Below are 17,576 nucleotides of genomic sequence, written 5' to 3'. Positions count from 1 at the left end.
CAAAACATTTATTCTTCATCATGAGACAGCAGAAAACCCTTGACCCTCAGAGAGACTCTGCGGTTCAGTTCTTTAGCACAGAGCTCTGCAGATCCACTTCTCGTCACTAGGCCTTGCTAGCAAAACCCATTCTAAATCAGTGCTACTCAAAGCAGCCTGCTGGGGAACTGCCTGTTAGCAGCCTGGGACCCAGAAGGTAAATGCTGCCTGAACGGCATTGGTGTGTGGACCACACTTTGGGCTGAATCAGTCTAGGGGACTCAGATGGCTCACATTTAAATTCTCTCACTGTGAGAGTACCATTAACATATATACACTACCAAACGTGAAATGGATAGCTAGTGGGAAGCAGCTGCATAGCACAGGGAGATCAGCTCAGTGCTTTGTGACCACCTAGAGGGGTGGGATAGGGAGGGCTGGAGGGAGGCTCAAGAGGGAGGAGCTATGGGGATATATGTATACATTCAGCTGATTCACTTTGTTGTACAGTAGAAACTAACACATTGTAAAGCAATTATACTCCAATAAAGATATTAAAAAATAAATAAGTAAACAAATAAATCCTCTCACTGTTACACCTGATCTTCATTTTATCAAAACATCCATTGACCAGGTGAGGCAGGTTAAAAAAATTAGCCTCTTCAGTTATACTTTTTAGTCACACTTTTAGGCAATGAACATGTTTTTGGATATAAAATAGTAAATTAAATGCCTTAAATAACGAGACCTTTGTACGGCAAAAAAAACACAACAAAAAAAGGAAGAGAAAAGAATTTGCATTAATTAGTAGAAAAGAGTCTCTCAACTGAGACAAAACACGAGAAGAACATTCTAATCCTTGGGTTGGTCATGTGTCTACACGATCTCTACCTTTTAGAGAAACACCACCTGCATTTCCCTGAAGAACAAAGTTCCTGCCTAAGGCTATAGAGAAACTTGGGATTTGCAGGCTAAGCGAAGGTAACTGTTGGCCACTTGCTTTCTTGACCCCCGGCCCCACCCCATTGCTTTAACTCACAGGAATCATTGACGCAGAGGTCTTCTCCTTTGCCACAGTACTGCTTGCCCTTGGTTCGGAGGTTGGCCCTCACTGGATTGTCATCGCTGGGTCTGAGGATGACGCTGAAGATCTGCTTTCCCGTCCACAGGGTGACAGGCTGAAGGAGGAAAGAAGCCAGAGCATCGGAGGGCTGAGCCTGGTCTCAACCACCCTTCATGCAAATGAGGCAAGATGGTCCAGTGGTCACACACCAACCGAGCCGCAGCAGCATGTGTACACTAAGGCCCCTGGTGCGTCCATACAGCCACACACACACACACACACACACACACATGTGTGCGTACACACACAGCTCCTGCACAAACCTTTAGTATTGTAGGGGGTGGGAGGCGAACTTTAATTTTCTCATCCTTGCCCACCAGTATTGAAGCAATGATCTGGCAAGTCTTGGCTCGGTCAAAGAAAGTGTCCTTAAGAGTGAGGAGATAGGCACCTGAGGAAAGAAAAGCGACGAAATTGTGAGAAAAATCGTAAGGTTTCAATTTTAAAATAAATGTGGACTATTACTAAAAGAGTGAGGTAACAGTAAAACACAGCTGCTTCTTGGCTTTCTCCTCCAACTAGAATCCAACCTCCACAGGGAAAGCGACTTTGTTTGACTGGCCGCCATGGCCCCAGCACTTAGAAAATAAAAATGTCCTGCGTATGGCAGGAGTTCACTAAATAACCCACCAATGCAAAACATCTCAAGTAGGTTCACAATCACACTTAGTAAACAAACAACAGAATTAAACACAGGCAATGAAACAGCTTTTCAAGTGGACACATGAACACGGTGAATGAGAATCCTCGTGTTCCAAAGTCTCCTTTCAAGTGAATTCCACAAACCCACCTGTCAGAAAATCCTGAATAGCAGCAATTAGTGGTTCTCCATTCCTTGGGGTTACAAGATTTGCTTTAGTCTGAAGGAAAAAGGAACCCAGTAAGTTAGCCATCCTTGGATACGTGATGCAGCCCCAAAGACCTGCACCACAAAGACTCTGAACTGTTATGAAAAAATGAAGAGTAGCAGGAAGAAGAGGCTGAGCGCTGGAAGCTAGGGTCCTTAACCGCAGCTTTGTCACTAACTTCCATTCCTTAATCTGTCAAGGGGAGAGAAAAATTACCAGCGAGACTGACCTCAGAGGTTCCTGCACTCAAATACTGCATGAAGTAGTTTTGAGTTTCTATAAAGAACACTTTGGGTATAAGTTGTTATAATTAACAAATGCTCTCCTCCAAAGAAAATTTACTTCTGTGAATGAATGATGAGTAGCACTGTGTTATGTCTGAAGTCAGTCAATTCCACACTCTACAATGATGGCAGAATTGTTGAATTTCTCTTGCGTCAGACATTAAGTTTGAACAACAGGATTTTAATTAAAATGTAGTGAGTGCCCACAGTGGCAAAAATGGGTGCTACTTGTTCAGTGCATTATTGACCAATTTAAAGAAGGTTCTGTGCATCAAAGTGCATTTGCTCAAATCTTTTAACTGAGGTGTCACTGACCACGAGAGCCAACAGTCAAGTTTCTGCTATACCCTTCTCTTACCCTTTCATAACTGGCGCTCATGTATATCTACTCTCTTAGGAACCCACATTACAGGTCAGAAGACACCCACTCCGCTCAACTCCCCACCTATCAGAGAAACTAACTCCCTTATATACTGCAGGGTGTTTGCAAACAGGACAGGCTCCCCTTTCCCTCCTTTTAAGGCGCTTTTCCTCAGAAGCTGGGCTGCACCACCCTACGTACCCCCATGAGAACAAGGGCTTCTGCTTTAGCTTCTTCTGTTTGAGGAAGATGAAGGTTCATTTCATCACCATCAAAATCCGCGTTGTAGGGTGTACAGACACACTCATTAAATCTGAAGGTGCGGTGGGGTTTGACCCTGGCCTGTGGAATACAAAAAACAAACCAGGAGAAGGACTTAAGTCTTTTATCTAAAACCTTCTTGGTGCCCATACGTTTGTTCTCTAGGTTCCACATATATGCGTTAATATACAATATTTGTTTTTCTCTTTCTGACTTATGGACACTGTATGGACACCAAGGGGGGAAAGCGGAGGGTGGTGGTGGTGTGATGAATTGGGAGATTGGGATTGACATGTATACACTAATATGTATAAAATGGATAACTAATAAGAACCTGCTGTATAAAAAAATAAATAAAATAAAATTCAAATAAAATAAAAAAATAAAAATAAAAGCTTCTTAGTTTCAACATAAAAAAAATGGCTTCCTGGAGAACTGGACACTTTACATTTAAGGAAGTATATTTCCAGTATGTTCTGGCAAGTAACATGTCACTTGTGGTCTCATTCAAGTAGCTTTATTAGATCAAAACAACACAATGAATTTGCTTTAATACTATGAGGCAAACATCAACACAGAAGCCATGAGAAAGGGGTTCCCACTGGCCAATGATGTCACAATTTGCTATTAAAAGGTTAATGGCAGAAATTGAACAAAACACACTGACTAAATAAAAACTCATGATGACACTGAAAAAAAGGAAAGCCAAAACAAACAAAACCCCTAAACCAACCTAGTTGGAAGAAACTGAGCACCGAAGTTTTATGCCCTAAACTGACAAAAAAGGAAAAAGAATTAGACGCTTCTTCTGCCTTTCCTTTATGAATTCTATTTTTTGGGTAAGTAAATAGCCCTAATTAACAAGGGAAAATTATTAATTACAAGAGTGGTAGGTATTAAATGTGAAAGGAATGTTAAATTAGAAAATCACTGTTTTGTGACCCAATGAAATAATGTAGGCAATGATCATAAATGGAAGAGATCATTAAAGAAAAGGCTAATGAGGGACATTTCAAGAGAGGCACCAGGCTGAAGCATCTGAATCCCTAACCTTCTCAGCATAACTAAAGTGGGCCAGCCAGACAACATGTGTCTCTTGAAATATGGCAAGAGGAAGTAGCCAGCACCACCTATGAGTTATTTTGGCCAAAAAGTTGAACCTGAATCTGATCATCCTTTGAGAGCTAATTTCCAGTCTACAGGAATAAAATGAAGCATGAAGGAACCCTTACACCACACACAGGCAGACAAACAGACAACATGCGACATTCTTCAGGACAAATGACCTGTTTTTTTCCAACAATGACACTGAAATTAAAAGAAGGAGGTGGGACATTACCAGATCAATAGAGGCTTCAGACATGTATCAGCTAAACGTAATGTGTAGACTTTGCATCTTGATTTGAACAAACTAGTTGCAAAAAGATTCTGAGACACTTGGGGAAATCTGACTATGGACAGGGTACTAGACAACACCAAGGAATGACTTCATTTTGTGAGGTGTGACACTGGCACTATAATTACGTGTGTCTTGCAGAAGTAAACTGAATACACATGGAAAAAAGACATGGCATCTGGGTTCACAAAGAAAAAAGAGAGAGAAAACTAGTGTGGCGAAATCTTGAAAATTACTTACTACAGAGGATGGGACTGTGAGTTCATCACAGTACTCTTTCTATTTTTGTATATATTTGATAATTTTCAAACAAAAATATTTCTATGCTAAAATGCCCCAAAGCCAAGCAAAAGTTTCCAGAAAGGGAAGGCTTCTGTGTGCCTCCTAGATCTCAATAATCATAATTCCATAATCATAAACTGCATCTTTGGTATTTCTACCACTGAGCAAAAAGATTGATGTAATGTTTTCACAAACTACTAAAAAAAGGAATCTAGAAAAACACTACCTTAGGAGCCTGTTTAAACACTGTGTGCAAACGCTCAGGGATTTAATGGCTTTGCAGACAGGAGAATTTATGAATATTCAACAAATTAAAGTTGCATCTTGTTTCCATTTTAAATCTCCAAAAAAGGAACTGCTGCTGTTGCAAAAAGTAAACCACCCCAAAAAATATGGTTCAAGGTCTTAGTTGGAGGACTACTGCAAAGAGAAATCCTGTAAGCATTTTAGCTCCTTAGTTAATATGCTATTTTAAATCAAGTCAATTTTCTGCCATATCTATTTTACATAACTTTGTGCACACACATATATGTATATATGTTGTTTGCAAGTGAAATCACGGTAGTCACTTTCACACTAATTTTCAATTAGTTCCTGTTTTACTGTTGTATGAATAGTATGTTACAACTATTAAAAACATTGAAGGGAAGTTTGAAATTTAAGAGTTTCACTCAAACTAAAAAACGAGAGAAGAGGAAAACCAAGAGTTATGAAAATTTGAGATTACTGGCAACTTAAATTTTAGAAGTCTGGAATTTAGCATGGCACACACAGCAAAGTTCCACCCAACAGAAATAAAAACCAGTCTCATGCTCACCAGATGCGCCATAATGCTCAATTTGTGCAGCGAAGGCTGCCGATTGAACAGAACCACGTCTCCATCTATGAGGTGTCTCTCCACAATGTCCCCATACTTGAGCTCCTGAGCCATCTTTTCTCTGTTTCCGTATTTCAAAAACCTTAACATACAATAATAGACATAATCTGTGAGAACAAAGTTTCCTCAGCAAGTTTCTCCCTCTTCATATCAGGAATCAGTCTCTAAAATGATCACTTTTCATTGTATTTAAGGTGCCTCCATACGCCATTAATTAAACTACAACAACAACAATAAAATTTTATTTTATTTTATTTTTTTGGCTGAGCCGCATGGCTCGTGGGATCTTAGTTCCCTGACCAGGGATCAAACCCTGGCCCCCAGCAGTGAAAGCGCTGAGCCCTAATCACTGGACCCGCAGGGAATTCCCTAAACTACAACAAACTGCTTGTAAGATCTATCTTAATTTTAGAAACGTCAAGATATGATAAAAGCATGTCTTGGAATCACAGAAATAGAGTAATAAACCAGCTTCTCCCACACGGCCCTGGTGATATGTCTGAATCTCATGAGATAAAAAGGCACTGGTGGGCTTCCCTGGTGGCGCAGTGGTTGAGAGTCCGCCTGCCGATGCAGGGGACACGGGTTCGTGCCCCGGTCCGGGAAGATCCCACATGCCGCGGAGCGGCTGGGCCCGTGAGCCATGGCCGCTGAGCCTGCGCGTCCGGAGCCTGGGCTCCACAATGGGAGAGGCCACAACAGTGAGAGCCCCGCGTACCGCAAAAAAAAAAAAAAAAAAAAAAAAAGGCACTGGTGATCAGCTCATCTCGCTGTGAAAAGCCAGAACGGGCAAAATGCATGTCTCCTGGGCCATGAGCACACTGAGGTAACCCCAGGGCGCCCAGGTGACATAGAAAATGATCTGCTTTCATATCCCAATGCATTCTGTCTTTCTAGATCCAATAACATTAAATGCTATGGAATAAATGAACACTGTACGTACATTCAACAAGCCAAGCAGAGCAAACGAGCAATGTACCTAGGCTCACTGCAATTTAAATAGATATTTTCCACGTGCTACAATATCACAACAATTGTACTTTGGAGTGCATTCTGTGTTAAGTATGGTGACAGTAAGCTTGGTCATGAGAAGACAGTTACATGCAACCAGATCGGGAAAGCATTACCTTTTCATTTGCATGTGTCTCTGCTGAATGAAATTGGCTCCTGGGTGAACTTCAGGGCCATTTCGAACCAGCTTCCTCAAAAAGTTGATGTTTGCCTTGTTCACCTGGCGGACCACATTATAAAGCAGAATGAGACACTGTTAATTCTAGAAGCTAGCACACTATACTGAACTGGATCTCAGTCGTTACTTTCCTTATCTCGTCCTAGGAGAAAGAGAGGCACCTGCAGGCACCCTGCTGCCAGGGTCTTGAGTGTAAGGACAACAACGGGATGGTACCAGGTTCAAGTCTGAACTTGGTCACTCACTTGCTGGGTGACAGGGCCAAGGCCTTTACCGGCCTTTGGTTTCCCTAGTGGTTCAACGAGTGGACTGGAATGATCTATAGGGACCTTCCAGCATTCTGTAATCCTAAAAACAGGTGGCAGCTTCATCTGCAATGATTTTCCATGGGCTTCTAAGGTTTAAAAGTTGTGACAAAGCGATAAAGAGGCATGGACATATATACCCTACCAAATGTAAGGTAGATAGCTAGTGGGAAGCAGCCGCATAGCACAGGGAGATCAGCTCGGTGCTTTGTGACCGCCTGGAGGGGTGGGATAGGGAGGGTGGGAGGGAGGGAGACACAAGCGGGAAGAGATATGGGAATATATGTATATATATAACTGATTCATTTTGTTGTGAAGCTGAAACTAACATACCATTATAAAGCAATTATACGCCAATAAAGATGTAAAAAAAAAAAAAAGAAAAAGAAAAAAAAAAAGAGTTTACCAGAGTTGCTGGGGGGAAAAAAAAAAAAAAAAGTTGTGACACCAGCACCATAGGCCCTGGTCTGTACGGCCATGTCCTGTAGCCTCTTGGACAACAGTCTCATGGGACACCACTTCAGAGAAGGAAATTCTGGATCATCAGTAACTCAAGTGAGGACACTTTCTACACAAGCTTAACCAGAAGCCTCTGTGGTTTGGGCTAATTATGACGCTCAAGGGCAAAGCCAAGGGCAATCAATATCCTCCTGTTACCAGGCCTTTCGATTATCTACACCTCGGTTAAAAAAAACTACTGTAAATACCAGTTTACACTCATGATGAATAAGAACTGAGTGTAAAGCAGTACAGCCTTTCTGGTTATGCATCAATAGCCTTAAAATATTCAAAGTCTTTGATTCACTGATTCTAATGTTTTAAAAATAATAACTATCCCAAGAAAATTAACTGGTGTTGTGTTTATCATAAGTTACTTTAACACCTGAGGTATGAACTAAGACAGATGTTAAAGATGATATTATTTGGAAAAAAAAAAGTTGCAGACTTGTCTGTTCAATGTATATCTGAGTATATATACATAAAGGCAGACACAACTGTGGCTGTACGTGTTGTAGATATTACACGTGGTGACATATGTATGAAGCAAACTGGAAAGATAAACACACATGCCAAACTGTGGGTCAGGTGGGTTACTGGGGATTTTCCACTGTCTGTTGTTTGGAATCTCAGAACATGACACAAAAGACTGGATTCAGACAAAATATTGAGCAACTCAATGTACCCACCTTCTCAGGGAAAGTTAGAATTTTGGCCACGTGAACTGGCACAGCTACCTCATCAATTCGGAGGTTGGGGTCAGGTGAGATGACTGTTCTGCCAGAAAAATCCACTCTTTTTCCTGAGAGATTGCCTCTAAATCGACCTAAATAAATAAAAATATATCACAGGCCTCCAAGGTACAACGTGTGCTGTTGGGGGCAATGTGACCAGAAAGCCCAAGGTGAGTCCGTGACCTCCAACTAGATAAGCTGGACATACGTTCCCCAAAATGAAATAAAGGCAGTAGACCGTCTCCTGCACACATCTTTGGACACGTACCCTGTTTTCCCTTCAGGCGCTGGACGAACCCTCTGGTCCATTTCTTGGGCGCCATGTTGAGGGGAATGCCTGAGAGCTCACTGTTAATGTAGAGGGCGCACTGCAGCTGCAGGAAATCCCAGTCTTCCATGATCATCTGGGTCTTAGCTCCTGATATCCGATGCTAAGAATAAGCAGAGGATAAACAGAAACAAGCCTGGTCCATTTGACTTTCTCCATCAGACACTTCTGTTTTCATGCTAATGGGAAGCACTGACCTTTTTTTTTTTTTTTTTTTTTTTTGCAGTACGCGGGCTTCTCACTGTTGTGGCCTCTCCCATTGTGGAGCACAGGCTCCGGACGCGCAGGCCCAGCGGCCATGGCCCACGGGCCCAGCCGCTCCGCGGCATGTGGGATCCTCCCAGACCGGGGCACGAACCTGAGTCCCCTGCATTGGCAGGCGGACTCTCAACCACTGCGCCACCAGGGAAGCCCCACTGACCTTTTTAATGACATCATTTAGGAAAATGATTTCTGTCAATTTCATCGTCAGATCATCTTCGTTGGTGCCAGACTTCAAATCGCTCACGACAGAGGGTCTAATACACAGAGGAGGCACTAAGAGTCGTGTGAGAATCAAATCAGAGGGCTTTCCAGCTTCTGGATTCATCAGAAGTAGAGGGACATCTTCAGCTGGGATTCGTTTAAATAAATTCAGAACTACTAAGGGATTCAAGTTTTCCTATGGAAAGGAGGGAAGGAAGGAGTGGAGATACATGTTAGTTTTCCACAGCTTAGGCAAAGGTTTACTTCTACATGTCCTCTAACCTATCTGCCACTTAAATGATAATACGCCCAAGTGATGACAGAGACTTCTGATAACATGCTACGTTGCAAGGGCCCTAAAAATGTTCATGCCTTTTATTCCAATAATTTAAGCCAACAATTCCACTCCTCGTAATTATTCCAAAGGGTATGATTTTAGAAATTAACAGAAAGATTCAGCTACAAGGATGTTCACTAAAGCTGTTCTTAATGGTGAAAAGCTGGAAACAGCCTGACAGGTGACTGAGTCAATAAAATCATGGTACATCCATACATGGAAAACTATGAAGCTATTAAAAACAAAAAAGAAGCTACGGAAATGTGGCTACTGCCATGAAAGGTGTTCACAAAATATTGGTAAATGAGATAAGTATGTCTATGATGTGATCTAATCTGGGGGAAAATGTACATCTATACAGAAAAGAGGAAATGGAAGGGTTTACCAAGGTGTGAACAGAGCTGTCTTTAGATGAGTGGAATGATCATCTTTTTGCTTCTTTTTTTACATTTAAACTTTCTGTAGTGAACTTATATTGTCTTTGTATTAACTTCACTTAATAGAAGTGCTAGGCTCTAACAACTTACTCAAAAGAACTATGTAAATTATCATAGATATTCAAACATCAAAGCTAAGAATGGTCAGATTGTGTTGTTGCTGGTTATTAAATTTTCTTGGGATCAAAGGTTTTAACTGAGACTATATGTTATAAGCAGCATTTGCTATGCAATAACTTAATGAGAAGGGGAACAAAGTTAAGAAAGAAACGTTTGAACAGCCAGCTACTGCTCTTAGAACACTGCCAATGAAAAGTTTCTGTGGTCCCGCCCTGGAGGATGGCAGTGCAGCTGGGTTCTTCTAGGAATCCCTCCAGAGGTTATCCGGTCTGGGTCCCTGTCCAGAGAAGAATGCCCCTCCTCAGCACCCCTGTCTCCCAGTGATGGGCACCTCGCTGCCACCAGAAGCAATCAGGGAGGAAGTATAAAACTAATAGAATTCTAGAACGGCATGAAGGCCAGATGTCACCTGCAGTACCACAGTCAGTCCTAGATGAGAACGTCATGGAGCTGGAGGCCGTCCAGGAGGGCAAGGAAGGCAGGAGGACTGGCAGGAGCCTGGAAACCAGTTCTCAGCAAGAGCAGCTACCCGAGAGTGACAGAACAACTGCATCCCAAGAGGCACGTGGAAGAGGCGGCTGACTTACTGTTACGTGCCAGGAAGCAGAGTCAGGGACTGCTGGACGGTAGAGCAGGGCTCAGCTTTGTACACGGCGGAATACCCTAACAGCTTGAGTTCTCTAGCAATGCAGCGTGGCTGCCTCGGGCGGTGGTGAGATGACACGGCTAGAAAGACATCAGCCAGGGCAGCCTAACACTCAGTCTGCAGGGATGATGCCATCTATGGAGACACTCTTACCTGCAGGTCCACCACCCCCTGGATTTGTATTAAAATTGGGGATGGATGTATGTTAGTCTTCTGGGGATAGAGTCCGGAGTTTCTGTCAAGTCCAGGTTGGGTCGCATGTCTAAGGTCACAGAATAAATAAGCGGCAGAGCTGGGCTCTAATCTCAGGTCTGTCTGACCCCAAAGCCAAAGCTCTTAACCACCACCCTAAACCACGTCTAAGGTGTCGCCTGGGTCAGGTGAGCTGGGGCGGACAGGGAGAGGGTGGCAGTGGGCGACACCCTGAGAGGCAATCTAGACGTGTGAGACAAGTGACTCCTAAGTGGGAGGGGGTCACCTCCTGGGCCCAGCCATTTAGGCCTCGTCACTTGGAGACTTTTCCAAACAAGATGCCTCCCAGGCCCCAGTGGAGAATTCTATTGCAGAGTGTGTGGAGCAGAGAAGCGGTCCCCAGCAAGTAAGGACAGTGGCCGCAGGGGTCCAGGCAGAGAGCTGGCAGGGGAAAGTGGTAGTGGATGTCAGGCAGGTTGATCTCGGAGCAGCAGGGGAGGCTGCAAGTAAGGCCACACCCCAGAGAGCTGGGACACCCCTCAGGCTCACTGACAAGGCTGCCAGCCAGGCTTCTGGTTGCTTTCTACACAACCATCAGCCTGGAAGGTAGAATTCTTCTACACTCATGACGGTAGAAGGACAAGATCCACTTTCTCAGCCTGCACCTTCACTTCCTCTGCAGGAGCTTAGTTCTAACTGCCTTGAAGACACCTCCACTGGAATGCACTGCTGATGCCCTCCCCCATTTCCAGGAGAACTTCCATGTTTCCAGATGCTTGCGCATGGGCACCCGCTCGCCTCTGACCACCCTCTCACACCCAGCGCTACAGTGGCTGGTCATCAATTCCTGTCCATTCTGACTGCATACGATGACTCTGCCCCTGGCTCCACTATCACTACCCAGGTTCAGGATCTGTTTTCTTTTTGCATCCCCACCCCCCAAATCAAGGCATAATTTAAATACAGAAAATTGCACAAATCTTAAAGAGATTGATAAATTTTTACATGTATACACTGGTACACATATACCACCATTCAAATCAAATAAAGAATATGTCCCTCTCTCCAGAAAATACCCTGATATCCCCTTTCCCAGTCAGTACTAAGCCCTTACCCCAGATCAGTCTTGCCTGTTCTTAGACTTGATCTAAATGGAATCATACGCTTTGTACTCTTGTATAAAGCTGCCTCCTCTCAGCAGGATCCTGAGATTCAGCCAGGCTGTGTGTGTCAGCTCATTTCTTTCATTTCGGGATACTATCCCATTGTGTAGATCTGTGACAATTTCTACATTCTCCTGTTGACAGGCATCTGGGCTGTTTCGAATTCTGGCTTTTATTAATAAAGCTGTAATGAACATACTTGTACAGATATTTCTGTGGACATATGTACTCATCTCTCTTGGGTATACACCTAAGAGTAAAGCTGCTGGATCACAGGGTGAGTGTGGGTTTTATTTTATAAGGAATTGCCAAACTGTTGTTTGGAGTGATGGAAACGTTTCACACGGCCACCATCAATGTAGGAGGGCCAGCTGCTTCAGATCCTTGCCAGCACTCGGTTTTCAGTTGTTTTACATTTTAATTTTGCTGAGAGGGTCTGTGTGTGTGTAGTTTTAATTAGTATTTCCCTGATGAGTGACAACATTGAACTTTTCATCTACTGATTGGCCATTTGAATATAACCTCTTGTGAAGTGCCAATTCAAGTCTTGCTTCTGCTTTCAAAAATCGGGGTTTTCTGGGACTTCCCTGGCGGTCCAGTGGTTAAGACTCCACCCTTCCACTGCTGGAGGAATGGGTTCAATCCCTGGTCAGGGAACTAAGATCCTGTATGCCGTGTGGTGCAGCCAAAAATAAATAAATAAAATTAAATTAAAAAAAAAAAAATTCGGGTTCCCCCCCTTACTGATTTATAAGAACTGTGTCCTATATTCTGGACATGAGAGTCCTTTATCAGACAGATGAAGTGTGACTATTTGCTCCCACTATGTGACCTGCTTTTTCATTTTTGTAATGGTGTCTTCTGATGAACAGTCAGGCTCTGCTAAAATTTCGTTATTAATTCTCGTCCCTTCCCTGCTCAAAATCTCAATGGCTCCACATCCCCCAAGAGTGGGATGCCCTCTGGAAAGCAGACTCAGCTGTTCGTCCTTCCTACAGCACAGGCTATGCTCCGATGGCCTTGGCTAGGACTCTCCCTCCACCGCTCACTGTTATCTTGGGCGACGCTGCCGCATGGTTGCTGCGAGGATTAAATACAAGGCAATCCACGGAAAGAACTTGGAACAGTGCTGGAAGGCAAAAGCAGTCACTACATGCAAGGTGCTTTCAGGACTTTCAAACAGAACCTCAGCTTCAGAACAAGCCTGAACGCTGCCACCTGGACGTGCTGAGCTCGTTGCCCTTGACTCTCTAAACCCTACTCAAGTTTAAGGACCAGAACAAACCACACCTTTCTTCACAGTCCCCCCTAACCAAGTCCAAAGTGACATATTCCTCCAGATTTCCCACTGAACTCACTGTCCTTGCCATTCCTGTGACAGTTGGCACTGTGCCCCATGGTACTGGCTATGTTTTCACAGATTAGTGACCTACGACACATTTAAACCGTGGGATCCCTGAGCACAGACCCACTGCCTTGCAGTTCCTGACATTCCCCCGCAGGTCTGACAGTTTGGTACTCAGCAGCCACTCAACTAATTTCTTAGTTTGGTATACTATCAATTCTAGAAGGTACCAAGTGACTTAAGTGCTAATCAAACTCAGAACAAGACACTTCATAAAATTCTACTAATTAAGTTTGTGCCAGGTAAAGTACCTACAAATTCTTCTATGTCATTTTGCATGTGAGAAACAGGATCGCTCGGTGTATGCCCTACACAGCTGTAATTTTACAATCTTCTACAATGAAAATGTAACGCGTGTTACCCGTACAATTAAAAACGTGTTAGTTACGAGGCTGGTGCACATTGAACTTAGTGCCAGGTGGATGGCTGTCATGTGGAGTACTCCCGGAGATCCAGCTCCAGGGGACCTCTCATTCTGGAGGAAGCTGTGCACCCAGAGGGGGAGGGAGAGGACATTCCATGCAGAGGGGGGCAGGTTTGCGTTCCAGGCTCACCTGTGCCCTCCCCAGTAGAGGCTCTACTTCTTTGTTATGCTCGATGGCGGTTTCGAAGGACTGAAGGAAATTTGACACGATAGGATCCACCACTTTCTTGTTGGTCTTGTATTTCTCATGGATTATCTTCAGTAACCCACATTTCTTTACAGTACCTGTAAGAGTTAATTTATTTTACCACGGTTGGAAAAATCAGTTCTTGGTTAGGCTGGCCTGAGGCTGCGGTCTAGGAAATGCAGTTACAGAAACTGCTGCCACAACGAAAGATGAGAGGTGCATCCACTCACCATTAAAGGCGCCACAATGATGGCATGTGTTCTTCTTCCGGCATTTATCAGAGATTTTCTTCTTCAGCCCTCGCTTCTGGAGGTAAGTCAGGCCGGGCCTCTTTAGATAATCCAGAAACTGCTTCTTCTCCTCCTGGGACAGCATGATGTGGCAGCAGGTTTTACAGATCATCTTTTTAAAATGAAACAAAACAGGTAAAAGGATAAGAGAGGATGACAGAGTCTTTTCTTTCAATTCCTTTAAAACAAACTTTTTTGATACGATCTCCTGAGCTTTGGCCAGTAATAGATTTTTTTCTAAGTCTCTTCTTTTTTTAAAAAAGCCACCACCACCCCTTGCCCAGGACACTTAGCTACAATGTACAGATCTACATGAAGACACGCAAAGGCAGCCCATGTTCACCAGAATGCTGGCCATAGTCAGAGCCAGCTGGTGGCGTTTTTGTTAACTATTTTTTCTTTTTTGTGCTGTTCTGTACTGCTTGAATTACTAATATTTTTACAATGCCTATCTACCACCTACTCAAGGAAAACCAAGGAAAAAGAGTTTTTAAGCAATTTAGCTTATTGCAAGATGAAATATTGTTTTTAGTATAAAAATGTTCTCTACATGTATCTCCCACCACTCATCATTCCCAAGCTCACTCTAATGTCCCTAGATCAATAACTCCCAGGTTTATACCTTGGAGATGAACACATACATGCTTACCTGTAAGATACCTATGACTGCTCGGAAGTACCCCACATGAAAACATGGCAATTCCAAGTCAATGTACCCATAGTGGCCCAGACAGTCAGCCAAGTTCTTCCCACAGGTTTCACAAGGACGGTCCTTCTCACTCGTACCCTGTGGATAAAAGCACACCATAATCAATGGAGACCAGTGGACAGGAAAGTGGGACCAGTCCTCACAGGTGACCAGGGGACTCAGAGTCAGAATCACCTGGGAAACTGCAGGGTATTCACATCTGCCTGACCAAAGGAGGCTGGCGTCCCTGAGAGGCGCAGGGGAATGGGGGAGGTGGAAGGAAGCCCTTGCTTCTTCCTCTTTGGTAAGTCACCAGTTTCATCAGCAAGTGAAAACACATGGAACCAGGAAGGGCAGGGGTCTTACCATCCTGTGGTCAAGCACCCCATATAGCAGTGGGGCATGGTTGTTGTCCTGGCTATACAGGTTCTTACTCACAACCTGGATGTGAGCCTGCTGGCGCATCTCCTCAGCTGACTTCATTCCAAAACAGATGTGGCTTCTGGGATGGAAAGAGATAGGGGAACAGTTACATCAAAACCACTTACCAAAAATAGCATTTATGCATATGACCCACCATAAGCAACCTTGCCCTTCCAACTCCCTATAGGCTCTGCTCTCTCATTATTAAATGTCACTTCATCCTGCTGACTCGTTCCCTCTTAAGTTTCTTTTGTGGTCTCTTCTACTGCCTTCTCTTGAATATTGGCATCTCTCCCTACCTAGGGTTACAACCCTCAAACTTTTTTCATTCTACACATTCTTTCTGAGTGGTGTCTGTCTAATCTCTCTCTGCAGGCCAGCTATCTCCACTCAGCTGGAGACCATACAGATACTTCTTCTGGACAGTTAACAGGCACCTCAAACTCAGCACATCTAAAACAAAGCCCGGAACTTTCTCTCCCAAATCTGTTCCTTGTTCATTTTCCAAAAAAAACTGGGGGTTTACGTATGATGTGCCAGGCACCATCCTCAGGGGCTGAGGATACAGATTAGATAAGACAGGGAATTCCCTGACAACATGGGGCTCAATTTCAGGGAGGGCAAGACAGAGAATAAACAAATAGATACACAAAAGTGAATAGATGCAGGGGAGGAAAATGACGTGAAGCGGTAGAGGAGAGTCTGAGGAGACCATGTCGTGTGGCCAGAAAGTCTGGAAAATTGACATTTCCGCTGAATTCTGAATAAGAGGGAGCCAGCTGTAAGACTGCCCAACCAAGAAATTCTGTGTGTCAATCTCATTTCTCCCTTACCCATCCCTACCAATCCTGTCAATTTCACACCCCTCAAACTGAGAGAATGGCCATCATCAAAAAGTCTACAAATAATAAATGCCGGAGAGGGTGCGGAGAAAAAGGAACCCTCCTACACTGTTGGTGGGAATGTAAATTGGTACAGCCACTGTAGAGAACAGTATGGAGGTTCCTTTAAAAAGTAAAAATAGAGCTACATATGATCCTGCCATCCCACTCCTGGGCATATATCCCGAGAAAACTATAATTTGAAAAGCTACATGCACCCCAATGTTCGTTGCAGCACTATTTACAATAGCCAAGACATAGATGCAACCTAAATGTCCATCAACAGATGAAGGATAAAGATGTGCTGTAGATATATACAGATATATGCATATATATATATATTTACAAACACAACCACACAGTGAAATACTAGCCATAAAAATGAAAGAAATAATGCCATTTGCAGCAACACAGATGGATCTAGAGATTATCCTAAGTGAAGTAAGCCAGACAGAGAAAGACAAATATCACATGATACTGCTTATATGTGGGGGGAAAAAAAGATACAAATAAACTTATTTACCAAATAGAAATAGGACTTTCCTGGTGGGGCATTGGTTAAGAATCCGCCTGCCAATGCAGGGGACACAGGTTTGAGTCCTGGTCCGGGAAGATCCCACATGCCGCGGAGCAACTAAGCCCGTGCGCCACAACTACTGAGCCTGTGCTCCAGAGCCCGCGAGCCCCAACTACTGAAGCCCGCGCGCCTAGAGCCCGTGAGCCACAACAACTGAGCCTGCGCTCTAGAGCTCACGAGCCACAACTACTGAGCCCGCGTGCAGCAACTACTGAAGCTTGTGCACCTTGAGCCCGTGCTCTGCAACATGAGAAGCCCGTGCACCGCAACAGAGTAGCCCCTAGTGGACGCAACTAGAGAAAGCCCTCGTGCAGCAACAAAGACCCAATGCAGCCAAAAATAAATAAATAAATAAATATATTTAAAAAACAAAACAGAAGTAGACCCACAGACATGGAAAACAAACTTATGGTTCCCAAAGGGAAAGGGGGGAGGAAGAGATAAATTAGGAGTTTGAGATTAAAGTATACACATTCTATATATAAAATAGATAACCAACAAGAACCTACTGTATAGCACAGGGAACTATACTCAACATTTTGTAATAGCCAATAAGGGAAAAGAATCTAAAAGAGAATATATATATATAATTGAATCACTGTACTGTACACCTGAAACTAACACAACATTGTAAATCAACTACACTTCAATTAAAGAAAAAAAAAGATTCCTCACTGCCTTCAAGATGGCTCTGAAACAAAGCTTCAAATCTACTTCCTTCTCATCACTATACTTTCTCCCTCCTGTAGGCTCCTGGAAGAAGGCTGTTCTGCCTGAACCCCTTGCCCACCTGTGCTGTCAGAACCCCCTATGCCTACCCTTGTCCTCGCACTTGTCCTATCCAAAGTTGACTTGTCTACCTTCTCCAGCTAGACT

The 17,576-nt window shown here is 43.6% G+C and overlaps 1 protein-coding gene across 2 annotated transcripts in view; it reads right to left on the bottom strand.

Annotated features, from left to right (window-relative positions):
* Nucleotides 1-17,576, bottom strand: part of POLR3A (RNA polymerase III subunit A) — a 51,551-nt gene that overhangs the window by 33,089 nt on the left and 886 nt on the right. For both annotated transcript variants that reach the window (XM_067710397.1, XM_067710398.1), the window contains exons 2-14: nucleotides 15,186-15,321; nucleotides 14,781-14,918; nucleotides 14,072-14,243; nucleotides 13,785-13,939; nucleotides 8,887-9,126; nucleotides 8,406-8,568; nucleotides 8,093-8,229; nucleotides 6,539-6,642; nucleotides 5,352-5,493; nucleotides 2,797-2,937; nucleotides 1,893-1,962; nucleotides 1,366-1,493; nucleotides 1,019-1,157 (exon numbers count right to left, since the gene is read on the bottom strand). In XM_067710397.1, the coding sequence (XP_067566498.1) occupies nucleotides 1,019-1,157; nucleotides 1,366-1,493; nucleotides 1,893-1,962; nucleotides 2,797-2,937; nucleotides 5,352-5,493; nucleotides 6,539-6,642; nucleotides 8,093-8,229; nucleotides 8,406-8,568; nucleotides 8,887-9,126; nucleotides 13,785-13,939; nucleotides 14,072-14,243; nucleotides 14,781-14,918; nucleotides 15,186-15,321 (1,865 nt within the window). The remainder of the gene's footprint in view (nucleotides 1-1,018; nucleotides 1,158-1,365; nucleotides 1,494-1,892; nucleotides 1,963-2,796; nucleotides 2,938-5,351; nucleotides 5,494-6,538; nucleotides 6,643-8,092; nucleotides 8,230-8,405; nucleotides 8,569-8,886; nucleotides 9,127-13,784; nucleotides 13,940-14,071; nucleotides 14,244-14,780; nucleotides 14,919-15,185; nucleotides 15,322-17,576) is intronic.

The sequence above is a fragment of the Pseudorca crassidens genome, chromosome 16, assembly GCF_039906515.1.
Source record: "Pseudorca crassidens isolate mPseCra1 chromosome 16, mPseCra1.hap1, whole genome shotgun sequence".
Taxonomy (NCBI): Eukaryota; Metazoa; Chordata; class Mammalia; order Artiodactyla; family Delphinidae; genus Pseudorca; species Pseudorca crassidens.
Note: the sequence above shows the minus strand (reverse complement) of the source record. Positions and strands in the feature narration are given on the sequence as shown.